This window comes from Eschrichtius robustus, chromosome 3, assembly GCF_028021215.1.
Source record: "Eschrichtius robustus isolate mEscRob2 chromosome 3, mEscRob2.pri, whole genome shotgun sequence".
Taxonomy (NCBI): domain Eukaryota; kingdom Metazoa; phylum Chordata; class Mammalia; order Artiodactyla; family Eschrichtiidae; genus Eschrichtius; species Eschrichtius robustus.
The window spans coordinates 38,059,077-38,077,014 of NC_090826.1; the positions used below are offsets into that span (position 1 = coordinate 38,059,077).

At 39.1% G+C, this 17,938-nt stretch overlaps 3 protein-coding genes across 6 annotated transcripts in view; 1 reads left to right on the forward strand and 2 right to left on the reverse strand.

Annotated features, from left to right (window-relative positions):
- The window catches only part of GPBP1L1 (GC-rich promoter binding protein 1 like 1), a 56,444-nt gene extending 52,431 nt beyond the window's left edge, over window positions 1-4,013 (reverse strand). Inside the window, exon 1 of one of the 4 annotated variants that reach the window (XM_068539781.1) lies at window positions 3,870-4,013. The gene's annotated coding sequence lies outside the window, so the exon portion shown is untranslated. Of the gene's footprint in view, window positions 1-2,337; window positions 2,461-2,959; window positions 3,144-3,869 lie in introns of those variants that run through there. The other 3 variants (XM_068539780.1, XM_068539779.1, XM_068539778.1) reach the window with 3 other exon arrangements.
- A 117-nt stretch (window positions 4,014-4,130) lies between these two features.
- Window positions 4,131-9,423, forward strand: TMEM69 (transmembrane protein 69). Its single transcript, XM_068539792.1, has 3 exons — window positions 4,131-4,202; window positions 5,680-5,819; window positions 6,988-9,423. The coding sequence occupies exons 2-3, from the start codon at window positions 5,766-5,768 to the stop codon at window positions 7,699-7,701; spliced, it is 768 nt and encodes a 255-aa protein (XP_068395893.1). The 5' UTR covers window positions 4,131-4,202; window positions 5,680-5,765; the 3' UTR covers window positions 7,702-9,423.
- A 725-nt stretch (window positions 9,424-10,148) lies between these two features.
- Window positions 10,149-17,938, reverse strand: part of IPP (intracisternal A particle-promoted polypeptide) — a 35,637-nt gene continuing 27,847 nt past the window's right edge. Inside the window, exon 9 of the mRNA XM_068539791.1 lies at window positions 10,149-12,119. Within this exon, the coding sequence (XP_068395892.1) occupies window positions 11,895-12,119 (225 nt within the window). The 3' untranslated portion in view covers window positions 10,149-11,894. The remainder of the gene's footprint in view (window positions 12,120-17,938) is intronic.

Here is a 17,938-nt window from a genome sequence, read left to right on the forward strand (position 1 = left end):
TGGTTAAAGGTAGCAACCATAATGGTTAAGCACAGTGACTTGGAAACAGATTGCTTAGGTTTAAATACAGGGTCTGCGACCTACTAGCTGGATGAATCTCTGAACTTATTTTCCTTAACTAAAAAATGGGGATAAAACAATACCTATCTGACAGAAATAAACAAGTTAATAAATATAAAGCCCTTCGAGCAACTGTCAGCCTCTGGTACATTAGAGTTATTACTAAGTGCATACACTGAATCATAAAACAAAGATATGCAATCTGCTGAAGTATGATTCAGAATTGTAGGTTTTATCTTTAAGCATTTAAAAATGAATTATAAGCAGAAATGTGTCCCAGATTTCTTGTCATTCCAAACTTATTAAAATGGTTGCATGTGCTCTCCTCAGCCAAGCTACTAAACAGCCACTGATGAGAAAACTGGTAAGATGGAATTCATTCAAAAGAAAAATGGCTTCCTAACACCCTACCACCACCACCAAATTTCAAGAGCTCTGATAAGATACTATTCAGAATCAACTGAAAGAATATTTATATCAATATGTACAAACTGTTTTGAGTATCCTGAAAAAAAATTAGAGTAAGGTCTCACCCAAGTTTACAGGTCCAGTAGTCAACAACAGCAAAACACAAAGCAACTGACTTGTAATTTCTATAAAGCACTTTAAATGTTTGTCCTGTAAAACCACCAAAATAATTTAAGAACAACAACAAATCCTAGGGGAGGTGACAAAAGTAAACTTTTGTATTGAAAGAATGTAGAAAGGTAAATTGAAACTGACTCCCTAGGGAAGGAAGATGACACTTTATTTTACTATTAATTCCAACCTTCTCATTCACAATTAGCATTTTATTATTTTATCTTTTAGACAGATTGCAACTTGAAACTCAAGCATCTTCCCAAATACTGAAGTTAACTGTTTTTGGTTTCCATCCTATGCCTTTTTGTTTTCCGTTAAACTTCTGGATCTAAAGGTTTAAAAAAAAATAGGCAACAAACAAAAAGACAGCCTTTTGTTTGAAAGGGCACAACAATCAGGCACTCCACATATAAAATTTGTTTTCACTTGTTGTCTTACACTTTCCTAATAAATGTCCCAAACTTAACAGCACTCTGATTCTCTTTCAAGTATTACACATAAAAGACCTTAGAAAAGGCCAGCAATCGACCAAACTATAAATCTAAGTGTACTGAAGACTACCAATCACTTTACTTTTCGAAGGGATTTACAAAGAATGTGACTTCTAGTACTAAACTAAAACATGAGCCACCATAAACTTTGTTTATTCCAGATAAGCTATAAATATCAAAGTTAAGAGCAAGTATTTCAACAAATATGGCAAACCAATCTCAAAGCACAAACTTGGCTGATAAAATTAACACCACAGCACAATTTCAAAACTATAAGCAACTACCAAAAAAAAAAAAAAAAAAAAAACCACCCAAACCGCACCCACTCTTATGTAAACTTTCGGAGTAAGCAAACTACTTTAGCCTCACCTTTGTTTTCACCTAGCAAAGACTCTTCAACATAAGGCACAAACTGCAAAAAGATAAAAGATCCAGCTATTGTCCCCGTAGGAAAAACAACTAAGAATTTAAGACATGTTAACGTATTTAAGTTACCAAGCTCAGGGCACTTCCCCAAGCTACAGCCATTTTAGATTCAGCCTTTCTTTTGAATTTCACGGGGGTGGGGAGAGGCAGATGTAAAACAGAAAAAAAATCCTCACTAAAACTCTTCAGGATCGACCGGCCTTTTTTGTTTCCAGGGAGGGAGGGGTCAGTAGGTGCTGGATAGACAATCTAAATCAACGAAAACACCTCGCTACCAGGAGGAACCGGAACGCTGGGAACAGGGGTGGGGGATTAAAGCTCTTCTTTTCCCCTCAGATACCCCACATTTGACTTACACGCGTTTTTCCCTTAGACTTTCCATCACTGAAAAACAAAAGCCCTTGGATCTACTCTAAGAAGGAGAAAGAAAAACCCGTAAACCAAGCTACTCAACCACAAACAAGCCAGAACGCCTGGAGAGGAGCCAGAGAGCCGCAGGTGAGCGTTCCGACCCGAAGACCAAAGTTGAAGTAGGAGCGCTCCGGCAGAGTCGCGGCGACGCTCATGTGCAAAGCTCCACGCGCGGGGGAAGGTGCCCCGTCCGAACCACACGACCCGTGAGCTCTGCTCCCGGTCCCCGGCCCAACCTACACCCAACCACCTGTGTGAGAGCCTCCTTCAACTTGTTTCAACAGCCGGCCCGTCAGGCACCGGGCGGAGCCCTGCGCCGGACCCCTCAAGATCCCCTACCGCACCGTCGTCCGGAACTCCCACTCACCGGGCAGCGGCGGGGCTACAGCTAGAGACCAGTCGCGGCGTCTGAGGGCGCGTCCCCAGCTTCCTGATCCGGCAGAGGTGTAGAGCCCACAACCATAACAAAGCTCTTCCCAAAATGGCTGCCCGGCCCACACGGCCCAGGAGGGGCAGAGCGGGTGGAGGGGGAGGAGCGACGACCAGTCCGGCCCTCCCCCAATCTGACCCCGCCTCACACACGCCCACCCTCTCGCACCGCCCACAAGGGCGCACGCGCACGCGCGGGAGCCCTGTTCAGGTGACCCGTCCGACGCCCCAAGCTGCCAACGTTTAGCCGCGTGAACGGCGGTTATTCCCTGCCCTGCCCCCAGCTCCCTCCACTGCAGCTCGAGGCAGCGCATGGTCAACCCCCGCCCCTCTGCAGAGTTGAACACTGCCTTTCCTCGCGCCGCCTCAGAGGCGGAGACCAGCTGGGTTTGGTACTCCCCTTCACATCCCCTCTCCCGACACTAGGGCCTGGGCGCGTGTGAATGAGTGGGTGGGTATGTGTGTACCCGTTTTTCCCCGCCCCTTCATTCTGCACCCTCCCACACCCCACCTCTCGGCAAGCACGCGTCTCCAAACTACCTCTACAAGTACTAACAAACCGGTTTCGTAGGCTCGTGTGTTTTCCGACCCCTTCCCACCTTCGGCTCCTTCCTTCCTTCACGTGCACGCGCCGTTAAGACTCCAGCCCCCAACGGGCCGCACGGCCGGGCTCTGGAGGCCTGCGCGGCTGTTCCCGACGCGCTACACGCTGGGAGTGGTAGTTCCGCCCGACCGCTGGCGACACGCCCCTGCCCCAGCGCTGGGCGGATTTCTGGCCGGAGCCTGCTCCTGTGCCAGGGTGGATAAGCTGTTTCTCCGGCCCAGAGTCTCATTGGGTATCGCACAACGGGAAGGGGTGGCGCTGACATGGCAGAGAAGGAAATAAAAGTGAAAGCCTATCACGACTATAAGGTGTTACTACTAGGAAGAATTCTCAGAGCCCATTCTGCACGGGAGGCTAAACCATGTGATGGTCGGCAACCAGGAAGCTAGACTACCTAGAATCCTGAGGAATGGAGGAACTGGCTAGCGTTCCTGTTGTTTTCAGATAAACGCGCAAATTGCCTGATGGCGTTTCCTTTGATAGACTGTGAAATGGAGGCCCAGAGAAGGGAAGGGACTTGCTCAAGGTCACATAGCCCACAAACAAAAGTTAAAGCGGAGGGTGCCCCAAGGAATCTAACTTCCGGGTCACCCTAAAGGCTCTTACCCTCATACCTTTCATGGAAATGAAAGTCCTGCCCCTTGTGCTGTTTATTTCTTAACGAAGTTTCTAGTTACCAGCAAAGAGAATGAAGTGAAAACAGTTTTTTGTTTTTTCTTAAATAGTATTAGTTCAGGACCTTAATGAGGCGTGAGATGTGACCCGTCGCTCCTAGAAACCCTGTTATGCAAAGTAAAAAATGAGTTCCAGAGACGGCAAGCAATTTGGCCAAGTCATACTTGGCCTAGACTCCAAATCTCTCCTACCTTCCTCCACCACCATCACTCTGAGATGGTTTCAGTAGTTGCACTCTACCTTCCCGAACTCTGCGAGGCAGATTCTGCTGGTTGGGAAACCTGGAATACAAAGGCAAGGACCGTTCAGATACCCTACAGACTTCAAAAGCTGGCTTCCACTAGAACTAAGATTTTCCCCGGTAGGAACCAGTTAGCGCTGGTCAAGTCTGCACCCGGACTCATTTTTTTTCCGCTCTCAGGAAGTGGGGAGGGCTGTCTAACCCCACTTGCCGGAAGTGCTTTTCCACAGTACCAAGCTGTTCGTGCAGTTCAGCTTTCCACCTCCCCGCGCGACGCTGGCAAGTGAGTAGTAGGGCTGTTGTCACAGGTGCAGGTTGGGAAAGGGGGGCACCAAGGCTTTGGAGTTACCTGAAGCCGCGGGTACTATTGGGCAAAGTTTCCCGGGGATCGATGCGTCCAGACTTCGTCCCCTTTTCTCATGTCTGCTCTAAGGCTTGTAGTTTGCAACTCTTTTATTTGGCGCAGTGGAAATATTGAGCGTTCTCACTCAAATTGAGCGGATTAACCCTTGGGTCTTTGTCCTTAACCCCCTCACCAGTTGCCGTCCCCGGCCTTTAGGCTGTCACTTTTCTCTTTAATACTCTTGAGCTGGAAAGCACATGTCACAGTGCCTAGGGAGTTTGGAAGGTTGAGGGAGCGTTGAGCTTTTTGAAATCCCTTACGAAGGTGATTTTGAACAAAGGTGAGTGTGTGGGCCCTGCAGATATGTGTGTCTGGGAGTCAGTAGGTGGATGTGGGTGTCATCTAACATCTATTCAGAGACCCGGGATAACTTAACTCCCAACTTGCTTCCTTATACATATATACAGAATGAAGACACTGACGGGCTGGTATGCAGGATTTCTTGAACCAGCCCTAAGATCTGTAATCAAGAAATTAGTTCACTACGTTTTTAAATTAAGCAGCAACTGTGGGTTTTAGATTTTTAGACACCTTATTCTTTTGGTTAAGAATGGGACTTATGTAAACATGACAGATCTGGATTCATAATATTCTCACTCAGCCACTTACTGGTTGCTTACATTGTGTAAGGTGGGAATAATAGCTAGTAATTTTTGAGTGCCTACTTTGTGTTAGGGACAGTTCTCAGCTTTTTACATGTATTAACTTACTTAATTTTTACAACGACCCTATATAGTTATCATAAGCCTTATAGGTGAGTGAACTGCACCATAGCCAGGTTAAATAATTTGTCCAAAGTCACATAGCTAATACGTGGTGGAGCCAGGATTCCAACCCAGATTGTCTGACTCCAAAGTCTGCACTCTAACTTAACAGGCTATTACTGCCTTTCAGCACCAAGTTGATGAGGTTATTCAATAGTTACAGTAATTACATAGTTACAATGCCTGATTCACAGCTAATTGTATTGATTGCTACTATCATAACTTTAAGCTAAGTCCCAAAATAGATAACTAATAGACCAGACAAGCTATGACTTTCAGTGTTAAAGAAAGCTGGCACTTCAAGGAAGCAATTTACCCAAGGTCACAACAGCTGGGAAATGATGGAGGCATTTGTAAAAATCCAGATCTGTTGTCTCTGTGCATTACTCTTTCTGTTACACCAAACAGCAAAAGCTAAAAGAATGGTTCAGAGAAGAAAAGGATCTATTTACTTAATGTTACTGATTTTTTGAAAACATTAATTATTGTTTTCAAAGGAAACTGTTATATGGAAGAAATTATCACAAATTACAACTTTTTAAAAGTTATGTATAAAGTGAAGAAAATTAAATGACATCTTGTTTTGTACACAGCAACATGCTTCTGATTCAGATGCTCCACTGAGCTATAAAAATACATTAATCAGAACTGTGTGGCATCTTCCTAAGCAAGACTTTCAATGGGGCCCACTATGGTTTACTTCATCCAGAAGTTTTCTCGAGCATCTTCAAAGGTTGGTTTATTCAGCAAATATTTGAGCACTACTTTCCAGGCATTGCTTGGCTGGGCAATAGTGAAAAAGAAGACAAAAATCCTTATCCTCTTATATTCTGGTTGATTGGGGGAAGAGTAAAATATAAATAAGTGAAATTTAATATGTCAAGTGGTAAGTGCTGTGGAGGACTATAGAGCAGGGAAGAGGAACAGGGACAGTAGACTTAAGGATTTCATTTATAAATAGGGTGGTCAGAAGTGAGGCCATGAGCCATGCAGGTACCTCAGGGAAGAACATTCTAGACAAAAAGGAACAAAAAAACCCTCAAGATGGAATCATTCCTAGCATTTTGAGTAACCACCAAGATTCTTAAATAACTGTTTCATTTTTTTCTTTAATCCAACATTTTTTGAGTTAATGTTGATCTGCTTAACTGTTGAAGTATGGAATCTACTCACTAAAGCACAGAATCAGCAAGAGAGGTTATTGCTTTGGCCATGTACCATGAAAGGCACTGGGGATTTTTTTTTTTTTTTAAGGCAAATAAAAATATATGGTCCTGGCTCTCAAGTCTACTGAGGCAGACAAGTAAACACATGATTTTAATTCACTGTGAGAATTATGATGGAAGTGTGTATATGGTACTTATAGGAGGATTACATCAGATTGGAGAAAGCTTCAAGCCGAATTTTGAAAGATAAATTCCCTAGATAGAAAAATGGTAATCTAGAATTCTAGGCAGACATATGTAGAAAGGCGTGAAGCTATGAAAATTATGCAGTGTCTAAAACTTAATTTTCTCTACATGAAATAGCATTTCCACAGTAATTAGTGCTGCTTCTTTTGCAATTTATAAATAGAAGAGGCAGTTTAGAATGCCAAAAACTAAAGACCTAGTCTTTAGCTTTTCCTCCTTCAGATATTTCTTTCATGGGATAAGTTTAGTGGTAGGCCAAAATATATCACTGGTTTCTATTCAGTAGTTTCTTTTGTATGTTGTATAGCTGTTTAATAGTCTTTGCCAGCAATAATAACATCACCCTGTAGTCCAACCTTTCTTTAAGTTCGATGTGCTAACAGAAAGCAGGCGGTTTGTTTTTATATCGTCTCAGATTGGGACTAAAACATTTGGTGATTTCCTTTTTAAAAATCTGTTTTTTGTCTTCTCGTTCTGTTTTCCCTATAGATGCTGAAGTACCCTTCCACAATCAGACTAGGAGCCAGAAGGAGAATAGAAACATTTTCTCTCAAAACATGCCTCCAGCAGAACTTTTCCTCCTTGTTTCCAAGGCCTTGGCTTGTCTCATCATTTCCAGTGTGTATGAGCAAGACACAATATTATCACACTTCCCCATGCAGCTTTAAGAAGAAGCAAGAGCAAGCAGTACTTCCAGCCAGGCCACCACAAACCATCAGTTACCTGCCTGACAGCCCAAAGCCAGCATTATACATAACTCTGGCAGGACTAATCCCCTTCATTGCTCCACCACTGGTCATGGTGATGACAAAGACTTATATTCCCATATTAGCTTTTACTCAGATGGCTTATGGAGCCAGTTTCCTATCTTTCTTGGGAGGGATCAGATGGGGTTTTACTCTGCCACAAGGTAGTCCAGCCAAACCAGACTTCCTCAATTTAGCTAATAGTGCAGCTCCTGTTGTGTTTTCATGGCTTGCGTTCTTTGTTTCTGAAAGACTCAGTGAAGCTATAGTCACAGTAATAATAGGTTTGGGGATAGCATTACACACTGAACTTTTTCTCTTGCCACATTATCCCAATTGGTTCAAAGCCCTGAGGATAGTAGTCACTTTAGTGGCCTTTTTTTCATTTGTAATCACTTTACTAGTTAAAGATTTTTATCCAGAGAAGGGACCCAAGAGACTTAGGCAAGTAGAATAAATATAAAACTACTCTGTAGATGACGTTAGCATGTTGGCTAGAAGCCTTGTAAGGTTGTGTTTTGGCATCACCTTTTTCTGCCTCTCCAGTTTAGCTCTTTTTTCCCACCAATGGTGATTTATTCTTCCCAAATTATTTTTCATTTCTAGAAATCTTTATTTTATAAGGAATCACTGAGAAACAGCTTGAAAACCCTTAACAAGTCCTTTTCATGTTATATTAGGTTATAGTTCTCATTCAGTCTTTTTATGAACTTTATAGTCATCCACTTAAAATTTTCAATGTTTGAATTATTTTGAAAAATGTAAATTAAAAGATGAAAAACCTTTGTGCTAGAGCTTTAGGATCATTGAAAACACACACACACACACCCTCAGAGGAAAACTTCGTATCCATGAGTGTCTGAAAATAATACGTGGCTCTAGTGTGGAGTTTTCATTGCAGTTGCCCCTGGGAATTGCGTTTCCAAGCTCTTTTTACCTGGCACAACCTAGTTATTTGAACTGAAAGGATCTGTGGCTCTGAAGTCAGTAGGGAGCAGTGTCACGAGGGAAAACTATGTTCAAAGAAAAGCTAGACACATTTTCCAGGTTTTACCAGGATATTTGGCAGAGTATAGATGCAACTTATCTCCAAACATAACACCAGCTGGTCAAAAATAGTTAAATAGTTAAAAGAATAAAGCCTCTAGGACATACAAACTAGGAAAAGTCAAGCTGGAGACATCTTAATGTTCTATCTAGTTTTGCATGTCAACTCACACAAAAGCTTTTTTAAAACAGCAGAAGCAACACCTTGAATTCTAACATTAAAACTTAGTCTTTTGAGATGCTTAGTCTCATAAAAAAGGAGAAACATTTTCAATGTTGTAAGAATTTAAATCAGGAAATGGTATCATCCGGTATACGTTACCTTTGTATAAGTATTCGAGTATTAGGTAACTTAAATTTCATAAGTAAATTATATACATATAATTTTCACTTTAATGATTCTTGCTGTGGAAAGATCATAATCTAGAGTGGTAACTTGTTTACTTTGTTACACACCTGTTACAAGATTTTTTTATGAATTGTGTGTTCAAGTCCTAATCCACAGCATCTCAGAATGTGACCTTACTTGCAGATAGGGTCTTTACAGAGTTAATAAGGTTAAAATGAGATTATAAGGGTAGGTTGTAATGTAATATTACTGGTGTTCTTATAATAGAAAATGTAGAGATAAACACATATACAGAGAGAATACCATGTGAACATGAAGATCTACATGCCAAGGAGAGAAGCCTTGAACAGATCCCTCCTTCTTAGCCCTCAGAAGGAACCAACTCCACCAACACCTTGATTTCAGACTTCAGGCCTCCAAAATTGTGAGACAATAAATTCTGTTGTTTCGGGCTTCCCTGGTGGCGCGGTGGTTGAGAGTCTGCCTGCCAATGCAGGGGACACGGGTTCGAGCCCTGGCCTGGGAGGATCCCACATGCCGCGGAGCGGCTGGGCCCGTGAGCCACAGCTACTGAGCCTGCGTGTCTGGAGCCTGTGCTCCGCAACGGGGGAGGCCGCGATAGTGAGAGGCCCGCGCACCGCGATGAGGAGTGGCCCCCGCTTGCCGCAACTAGAGAGAGCCCTCACGCAGAGACGAAGACCCAACACAGCCAAAAATAAATAAATTAATTAATTAATTAAATTTAAAAAAAAATCTTAATAAAAAAAAATTCTGTTGTTTCAATTTCTGTGGTACTTTGTTAAAGCAGCCCTAGCAAACAAATATAACACTATAGAGCTAGAGCTTGTTCTGATCATTAAGAAGCTTACCAGTTAAAAGCCTGTGGCTGAAATCACCACACGATCCTTCTTTATTAATGTAAAGTTTACTACAGCCTGACACTGAAGGAAAGAAAGCTCATACTCTTCAGAAGATCCTTCTCAGATCCTACTCAGATTGTTTCAGTGAGGAAAATTACTTCTCTGCTTCTCTTAAATTGCATGAGGACTGCACAAACTTAAAACTTTTCTCTGATCTCAATCTTTCAGAATAGGGGCAAGTCATATTTTTAGGCTAACTGCCCACTTTTTTTTTTTTTGGCCGTGCCACAAAGCATGCGGGATCTTAGTTCCCCGACCGGGGATTGAATCTGTGCCCCCTGCAGTGGAAGCTCTGAGTCCTAACCACTGGACCACCAGGGAATTCTCTACAGTGTGCGATTTTTAAGTACATTGGACAGGATATTTAGAAGTACATTGAATTGTTAAATATTTTGAAGGAAGATCACATTAACAGTTGCTCAGAAAACAGACTTATATGTAAAACTAAATGTGCAAGTCCCTAAAGTTGAAACACTAAAAATCATGGGCAATCCTACTACACTTTGATAATCCAGGAATGCTGCTAATAAACTAAATTAATTAGTAATACAAGAAAAAGCAAAGAAATCAAGATACTTTATTAGTACATTCTTTTTAAAACAATCTGTCATTACCTAGGAAATAAGCATATTTATAGTTACTTATTTTCAGGCATCGTCTGGACCTATTAAGCCCAAACACTGATTGTGTGGACTACATTTCTGCCACAGCAGTACAAAATGCCTCCCTTCATAGTGCCATTTTAGGTTGGCATCAGGCAATAATGAAAATTAAATGATAGGAAAATTCGTAAATCTCTTGAAACAATGCAGATTCTCTTTAACTAGAAATATTAAAGGCACATGAGTTACAGCTTAAATAGTTTACATATTATCTTGATACTTCATTTCTTGACATTTTACAGATCCCAGCCAGGCATCTGTGACCCTTCAGACTTTCAGGGTACCCCAAAGAATGGGACACAGAGCTTTCTGTCTGCACTACGTAAGCTTTTCTTAATATATGCATATGGTTAAGTTATGAAGGAAAGTATCTTTGTGAGTCTATCCAAATATTTTGGATGTGAGTGCTGCCTGAGTCTTTAATGCTTACCAAAGGTTTTCTATCTAAATAAGCCACTAATGCCTATAATATACTGGAGGACTTTTGTACAGAAAACGGAAAATCAGGGATATACAAATCAAATCCTGGAACAGCTAGGTAAACCTAAATGTATAAGACCTTTAATATATATGGCTCCAACTGACTAGTAGAAATAATTTAAAAGTGATGATCATGTACACAAAGGATCTTCGTCTCAGAAATGGACAGAAAACAATTCTTTAGAATGCTTCTCAGGGAAAATGAGAAGTTTTGAGAAGCAGTTTTGGGTTAGAGGCCTTTCAGCGTACACTTACGAGTTAGTGTCTGTAAAAAGTTTTACAGGTACCTACAATTCCATCTTCTCCAAGCCAGGCAGTAGCTTTGTACTAAGCTCATATTTAGGCTTGCCCAAGTGTGAGTATGCTTTACAAAGCTTGATAATCTAATAAATTCCCTCTTCCCAAAGCTAAACGTATTTTTGGTGACTATTTAGAAAAAGGTGCATTCAACCTGCTGGGCTCTATCACCCATTACATCATCATATTGCAATAAAGGACTGTCACTAAGAACCTCCTATTAATTCCTCACCTGCATTCCAGCATCAAGACAAAACCATAAGCGAGCAAAAGCTTTTTTTATGCTGTTATCAACAGGTGAAAATTTATATATATAAATAGCTAGATATTTCCCACATGTCCCTCCCAGTTTTCCTGCTGTTAATAAAAAGTTTGGGACTAGTGAAAACTCCTGGAATAAAATAAAAGTAGGAAGTTGCTTCATTGGCTTTTCTCTGTAGGGTAAACTATGGCCATGGAAAATTGCACTCTGGATTGAATCATGAATGTATAGATACCTTTAAACTGTCTCATTGATATTCTTAAATCACATAATGGTCATGTTACAGCTTAACTGCACTGGAGAAGCAGCTAAAGGGACTATTTGCCAAGAAGCTTCTAGCAAATCATTTTTACAAATAGGACTCTACTCCCAATTGGACAATTCTAGAGCATAAACAGCATATCTACTGGTAAGCTTGGCAAATTTGTGTGAACTCTTTATTGATTTAGGATATATTCCATATCGCTTCTCACTCAAATTCTTTTAAAAAAATCATTTTTTACTCATTTATCTACCAAATTCACAGAAAACTCAACAGATAAAAGGGTCCTATCACCAAACACAAGTGTGATTTGCAAAAGGTGAGATCCTGTATTTTCAAAATGTTTCCTCTGCTCTCTTACGCTTTCTATTTCATAGTACAGCAACACCTCCTTCACAACGACTGGTGATCATGTTACCAATTTCTGTCCATGTATCTGAATGAGGGTTATAAACTTCAACTGAGTCCAAGGTACCTGGGGCCAAGAAATCGTGGCTGGAAGATCGACCTCCGGAAACATACAGAAGCCCGTTGACTGCCACAACACACATGCCTGCTCTAGGCACTTTCATTGAAGCAACTTCAACCCACTTTTCCTGGATAAGAGAAAAAAAGAAGTTAGCAGTGCCATAACATGGTAACAAAGAAAAGTGCTGAGAAATTAGATACTCTGGTTCTTTTTTAAAATTTTAATTTATTCTTTTAATATTCATTTTTATTTATTTATTTATTTAGGCTGTGCCGGGTCTTAATTTCGGCACGCAGGGATCTTCGTTGCAGCACTCGAGATCTTTTAGTTGCGGCATGCGAACTCTTAGTTGCGGCATGCATGTGGGATCTAGTTCCCCGACCAGGGATGGAACCTGGGCCCCCTGCATTGGGAGTACTGAGTCTTACCCACTGGACCACCACGGAAGTCCCTCTGGTTCTTTTTACATGTTTAAATTTCAAACTCACAATCCAGTCATATAAGTATACAGAACATTTTAAATTGAAGTTTTTAGTAGGTGTAGACTAGTGAATTTAGAGGAAAGTAATGAAAAATATATCTGTGACTAATTATAAATTATGGTCACCAGGAGATAATCTAGAAATTTACCAGGGAAGTCTGGAAGGACTTTTTAAGATCTTTAATATAATAGGTCTTATAAATCTCCAAGAGAACAATACAGTAAACAACACTGGCCAAATTTATTTGAACATGGATTCCTTTTTTCAAGGACCATCTAGTGCAGTTAGTGATTTGCAAAACATATTTTCAGAAAGGTAGTACAGATCAGGGATTGGAAACTAGGGCCTATTTTTGTAAGCCTACAAACTAAGAATGATCTTTCCATATTAAAAGGTTATTTAAGGGACTTCTCTGGTGGTCCAGTGGCTAAGACTCCGTGCTCCCAATGCAGGGGGCCCGGGTTTGATCCCTGGTCAGGGAACTAGATCCTACATGCCGCAACTAAGAGTTCGCATGCTGCAACTAAAATCCCGTGTGCCACAACTAAAGAACCTGCATGCCGCAACTAAAGATCCCGCATGCTGCAACTAAAGATCTTGCATGTAGCAACGAAGATCCCACGTGCCACAACTAAGACCCAAAGCAGCCAAATAAATAAATAAATAAATAAATAAATATTTTTTAAAAAGTTTATTAAAAAAAAACAATATGGCAAAAGAAGAGATTGTATGTGGTCCACAAGGCCTAAAATGTTTACTATCCGACCTTTTAATAGAAAGTTTGCTAACTCCTGGTATACATTATTCACTGAAGAAATTTCAATAAGCTGCTATATCCAAAATGACTGTAAAGTCTTACTCCAGGGAAAATGTCTATACCCAGAAAACAGGAAAGCTAATAAAGGTCCTGAGAAATAATCAAGAGAGAAAAGAAAAAGTTTCCAGATTAAAAAAAAAGAATCTGAAAATAAAGCATATGATGAACAAAGTTTATAAAGTCATAAAAGGTGAAAAAAGATTATTCATCAGTGCTAGAGAGTGAACTTTTTGAGGAGAGCAACTTAATGAGCTTCACATCCCGGTACCCAGTATAGAACCAGCACATTACAGATACTGATCTGAACTTAAATGAAATTCTGAAATACTAACACCAGGGACAATCCTTTGAAATTGAAGGACCATATTAAACTTGAAGGCTATTTGATTATATGAAATTATAGAATACATCACAAAGTTTTCACAGCTGAGAAAATACTCATTTTAAAAGATAGATATATTCACAAAAATACCTATAGCTGGTTAAGATAAATCAGGATGTTCGGTTTATGTTTATCATTAGGGAGAGCTAACCTTTGCTCCCCTACAAAAATGGCTCTGGACAAGAAGAGTAAGGGAATCATGGGGCTCATTCAGTAATGTTTCTCTTTCATTTCTATCAGTGTATTAACTACAATTTCCTTTTTATTTTGAGTCCCCTCAAAATAAACTCTGTAAAACCAGAAACATGTTTTACATTATCTTTAGGGTTTGAATCTATAATGTAGGACTTTAGTAGACAGTAAATAACAATAACACTTCAGATTTATGCATGAAAAACCAAGGTAACATTACTGATAAGCACTTAACTTTGGAATGAAAATCTATTCATTTCTAGCCATATAGAAACATTAGCAAGAGAAAGCACCCTCAGAAAGTTCACTTTCTCTATTCCCCCCATATAATAGAGACCACTTAGAAAGTGAAAGGAAACTGAAATATCACCAAAGTTTGAAACTTGTCACACATGATAATCAAAATTATGCTTTACAACAAAACAAAAATTCTACTTTTGCCATTTCTATTCAAGATTATACTGGAGGGTCTAGCCAGGGCAATTAGAAAATAAAATGAAATAAAAGCCATCCAGATTGGAAAGGAAAAAATAAAATGATCTCTAATTATAGATGACATGATCTTATACATAGAAAATGCTAAGGAATCCACAAAAACATATTAGAGTACAAGTGCTGCAAGGTTTCAGGATATAAGATGAATACACAAAAATCGATCAAATTATTATATACTAGGAATGAAAAAAGCTGAACATGAAGTTAAGAAAATTCAATTTACAATAGCATCAAACATAATAAAATATTTAGGAATAAGTTTAACCAACAAAATGCAAGATACTGAAAACTATAAAACAGTGTTGAAACAAATTGAAGACCTAAATAAATGGAAAGACATCCCATGTTCAAGATGAAAAGACCTAATATTGTTAAGATGGCAATACTCCCCAGATTGACCTCAGATTCAATGTAATCCCTATCAAAACCCTGCTGGCTTCTTGGTAGAAACTGACAAGCTGATCCTAAAATTCATATGGAATTCAAGGGACCCAGAACAGCCAAACCAACTTTTAAAAAGAAATTCCAAGTTGGAGGACTCACAATTTCTGATTTCAAACCACAGAGCTACAGTAACTAAGACAGTGTGGTACTGGCATAAGGATAAACATATAGATAAATGAATAGAATTAAGAGTCCAGAAATAAATCCTCACATTTATGGTCAACTGATTTTCAACAAAGATACCAAGACAATCAAACGGAAAAGAGTCTTTTCAACAAATGGTGCTGGGACAACTGGTTACCACATGCAAAAGAATGAAGGTGGACCTCTTCCTCACACCATATACAAAAATTAACTCAAAAATTAATTAAAGACCTAAATATAACTGTAAAACTTTAAAAAAAGAGTAGGCATAAATCTTCATGATCTTGAATTAAGCAATGGTTTCTTAGTTATAACACCAAAAGCACAAGCAACAAGTGAAAAAAATAAATTGGACATTAAAATTAAAAACTTTTGTGCTTCTAAGAATACCATCAAGAAAATGAGAAAACCATAGGATGGGAAAACAATTTTGCAAGTCATATATCTGGCAAAGGACTTGCATCTAGAATATATAAAGAACTCATATCTCAGTAATAAAAAGACAAATAATCCATTTTAAAATGGACAAAATTAGAACAGATTTTTCTTCAAAGAAGGATAAATGACCAATAAGCACATAAAAGATGCTCAACCTAATTAACCATCAGGAAAGTACAAGTCAAAACCACAATGAGATACCAATCCACACCTACTAGGTCAGATATAATAAAAAAGATAAATAATAAGCATTAGATGTAGAGAAATTAGAACCCTCATATACTGCTTGTGGTTATGTAAAATGGTATAGCCACTTTAGAAAACAACCTGGCAGTCCCCCAAAAGGTTAAACATAGAGTTACCATATGACCTAGCAATTCCACTCCTAGGTGTATACCCAAGAGAAATGAAAACATTCAGTCCACAAAAAAAACATGTACACAAATGTTCATAGCAGCACTGTTCATAATAGCCAAAACACTGAAACAACTCAAGTGTTTGGTTTGTGAATTATATTTCAATAAAAAAAATATAAAAATAAAAATCCTTTCTACTTAAAAAGAGAAAAAAGTAAATTTAAAAACCTTTAGGTTTTGAAGGTTTTAATAACTAAAACTAGTTTAAGAACCATAAAATTCAAATAACACTAATCCATATTTCATAAAATATGTTCCCTGAAACACTTTTCTCCCCCAAGATGTTTCACAAACAAAAGCAAGGGTTGTGTGGTCAATTAAATTTGAGAGACTTAGCATAAAGATTCATGAAGTACATTATTTAATAAATTGTGTAAAGAAGTCCTGTAAGAAACTTATTCAACTTTGTTTAATCCAACTTTCCCTAAGTATAATTGACCAGGGCAACTTGTGTTACCAAATTCCTATTAACAATGCAAAAAAATAGTATTCCATGGCAATTAATTTAGAAAAAATTTGTCTAACCTATAAGTCTATGGCATAACACACCTTGTACTTCCATTATCCCAGCACTTAATAAGCTGTAATGCAATTGTTTGTCTATTTATTTCTCTATATTCCCCACTAGAATGTAGGCTTCTTGAGAGCTGGGGCCTTATATATTTAGTTTGCCTTTGTTTCCCCAGGTCTGTAAGTATTTGTGAATGAATAAATGGACTAATAAACAAATGCATGGTAGAACAGTGACTCAATGAAGATACAACCTACTTTCTCTTCTTTTCCTAGCATAATTGCATCAACCTAGTAACTGAGGGCATGAGAGAATAATGGGGCGCTCATATGGGCAATGATAAGATGGGTAATATGCAGAGGTGGCAGGTGGAAAAGACAGCTAGTATGGTAGGTAGATTTGTTTCATTGAACAAATAAGTAAATAGAGAATACCAGGAGCCAAGTTTTTAACTGATAGAGAAGGTATTTACAAACATGGGAATGGCGAAGGCCTGAAAGAATCTGAGGTATACTGGAATTGGTGCTATCATTGTGAATTCATGGTTTTATAACATATACGCACAGATATAGAAATACTTATAAATAAATATGTGTGTGAATACATATACACACATATATACATTTACTGTTTACTGTTTATGTTTAGCTGTTTACTGAGAATGCATAGAAGTAGCAATACCCCAGTAGCAATGAGTACTCTGCCTAATCTTGGTTTCTAAATACTGTCCTTCACTAAGAGGAACTAATGCTTCTTGGAGAAATGACTGATTCCAGGGCCAGATCAGAGAAGTATAAGCTTTCTTGTACTTGAAATATTTTATTATGCCAGATAGTAAAGAAATGCTCAGTGAATGATGGAATCATGTTAAAAGGACGGAAACAGAATGGATTTCTACTTTCAGTCATGATAGAGTAATTGTTACCAAACTTGCCCTCCTGCCATAAAGACCTAGAAAACTCAACAAACTATATGAAATAAAGTTCTCAGACAATGGACAACAGGCAATGAAAAACTGTGATTCAGAAAAAGAAACAAACAAGGTGAGCTCCATGGTTGTCCAGGCTTTCTGCCTGGAGGGCTTTGTGAATAGCAGTACAGGGAAGGGAATCCCAAGCAGAGTATGACAGTCAGCTGATCTAGGAGACAGAAATCAGAGTTTAGAGAGGATGATGCAGTTGAGATTTGCAAGGAAGAGTGCTAGAGGATATAGGTTCCCCTGAGTCTGGCTGAATACCCCTAAACTATGCATGCATAAAATGAGACTCTATGAAAGAAAATAAAAATAATAAAAAATAAAAATAAAAACAACAAAGAAAAAGTTAAAAAAATTCTTTTTAAAGTGGAAAAAAAAGAAAATAAAATGAGACCCTATGAGAACAGTCAAAAAACAACTAATAGGAGGATGTGACATAGTTAGACATATATTTGGTCTCTGACTCCAGTTCTTGACACAGAGCTCCTAAATCCCTTGGAATTTCCTGGGTGATAGGAATGTCTCCTCCTTAATAAGGCAACTCTTGGTAGGATCCTGTATAACCTCAGGATGGGAGCCTTTTACCAGAAAGATCAAGCCCAGATTAGAAGCTTGGAATGTTCAGTCCATACCCTATCATCCAGGGAGG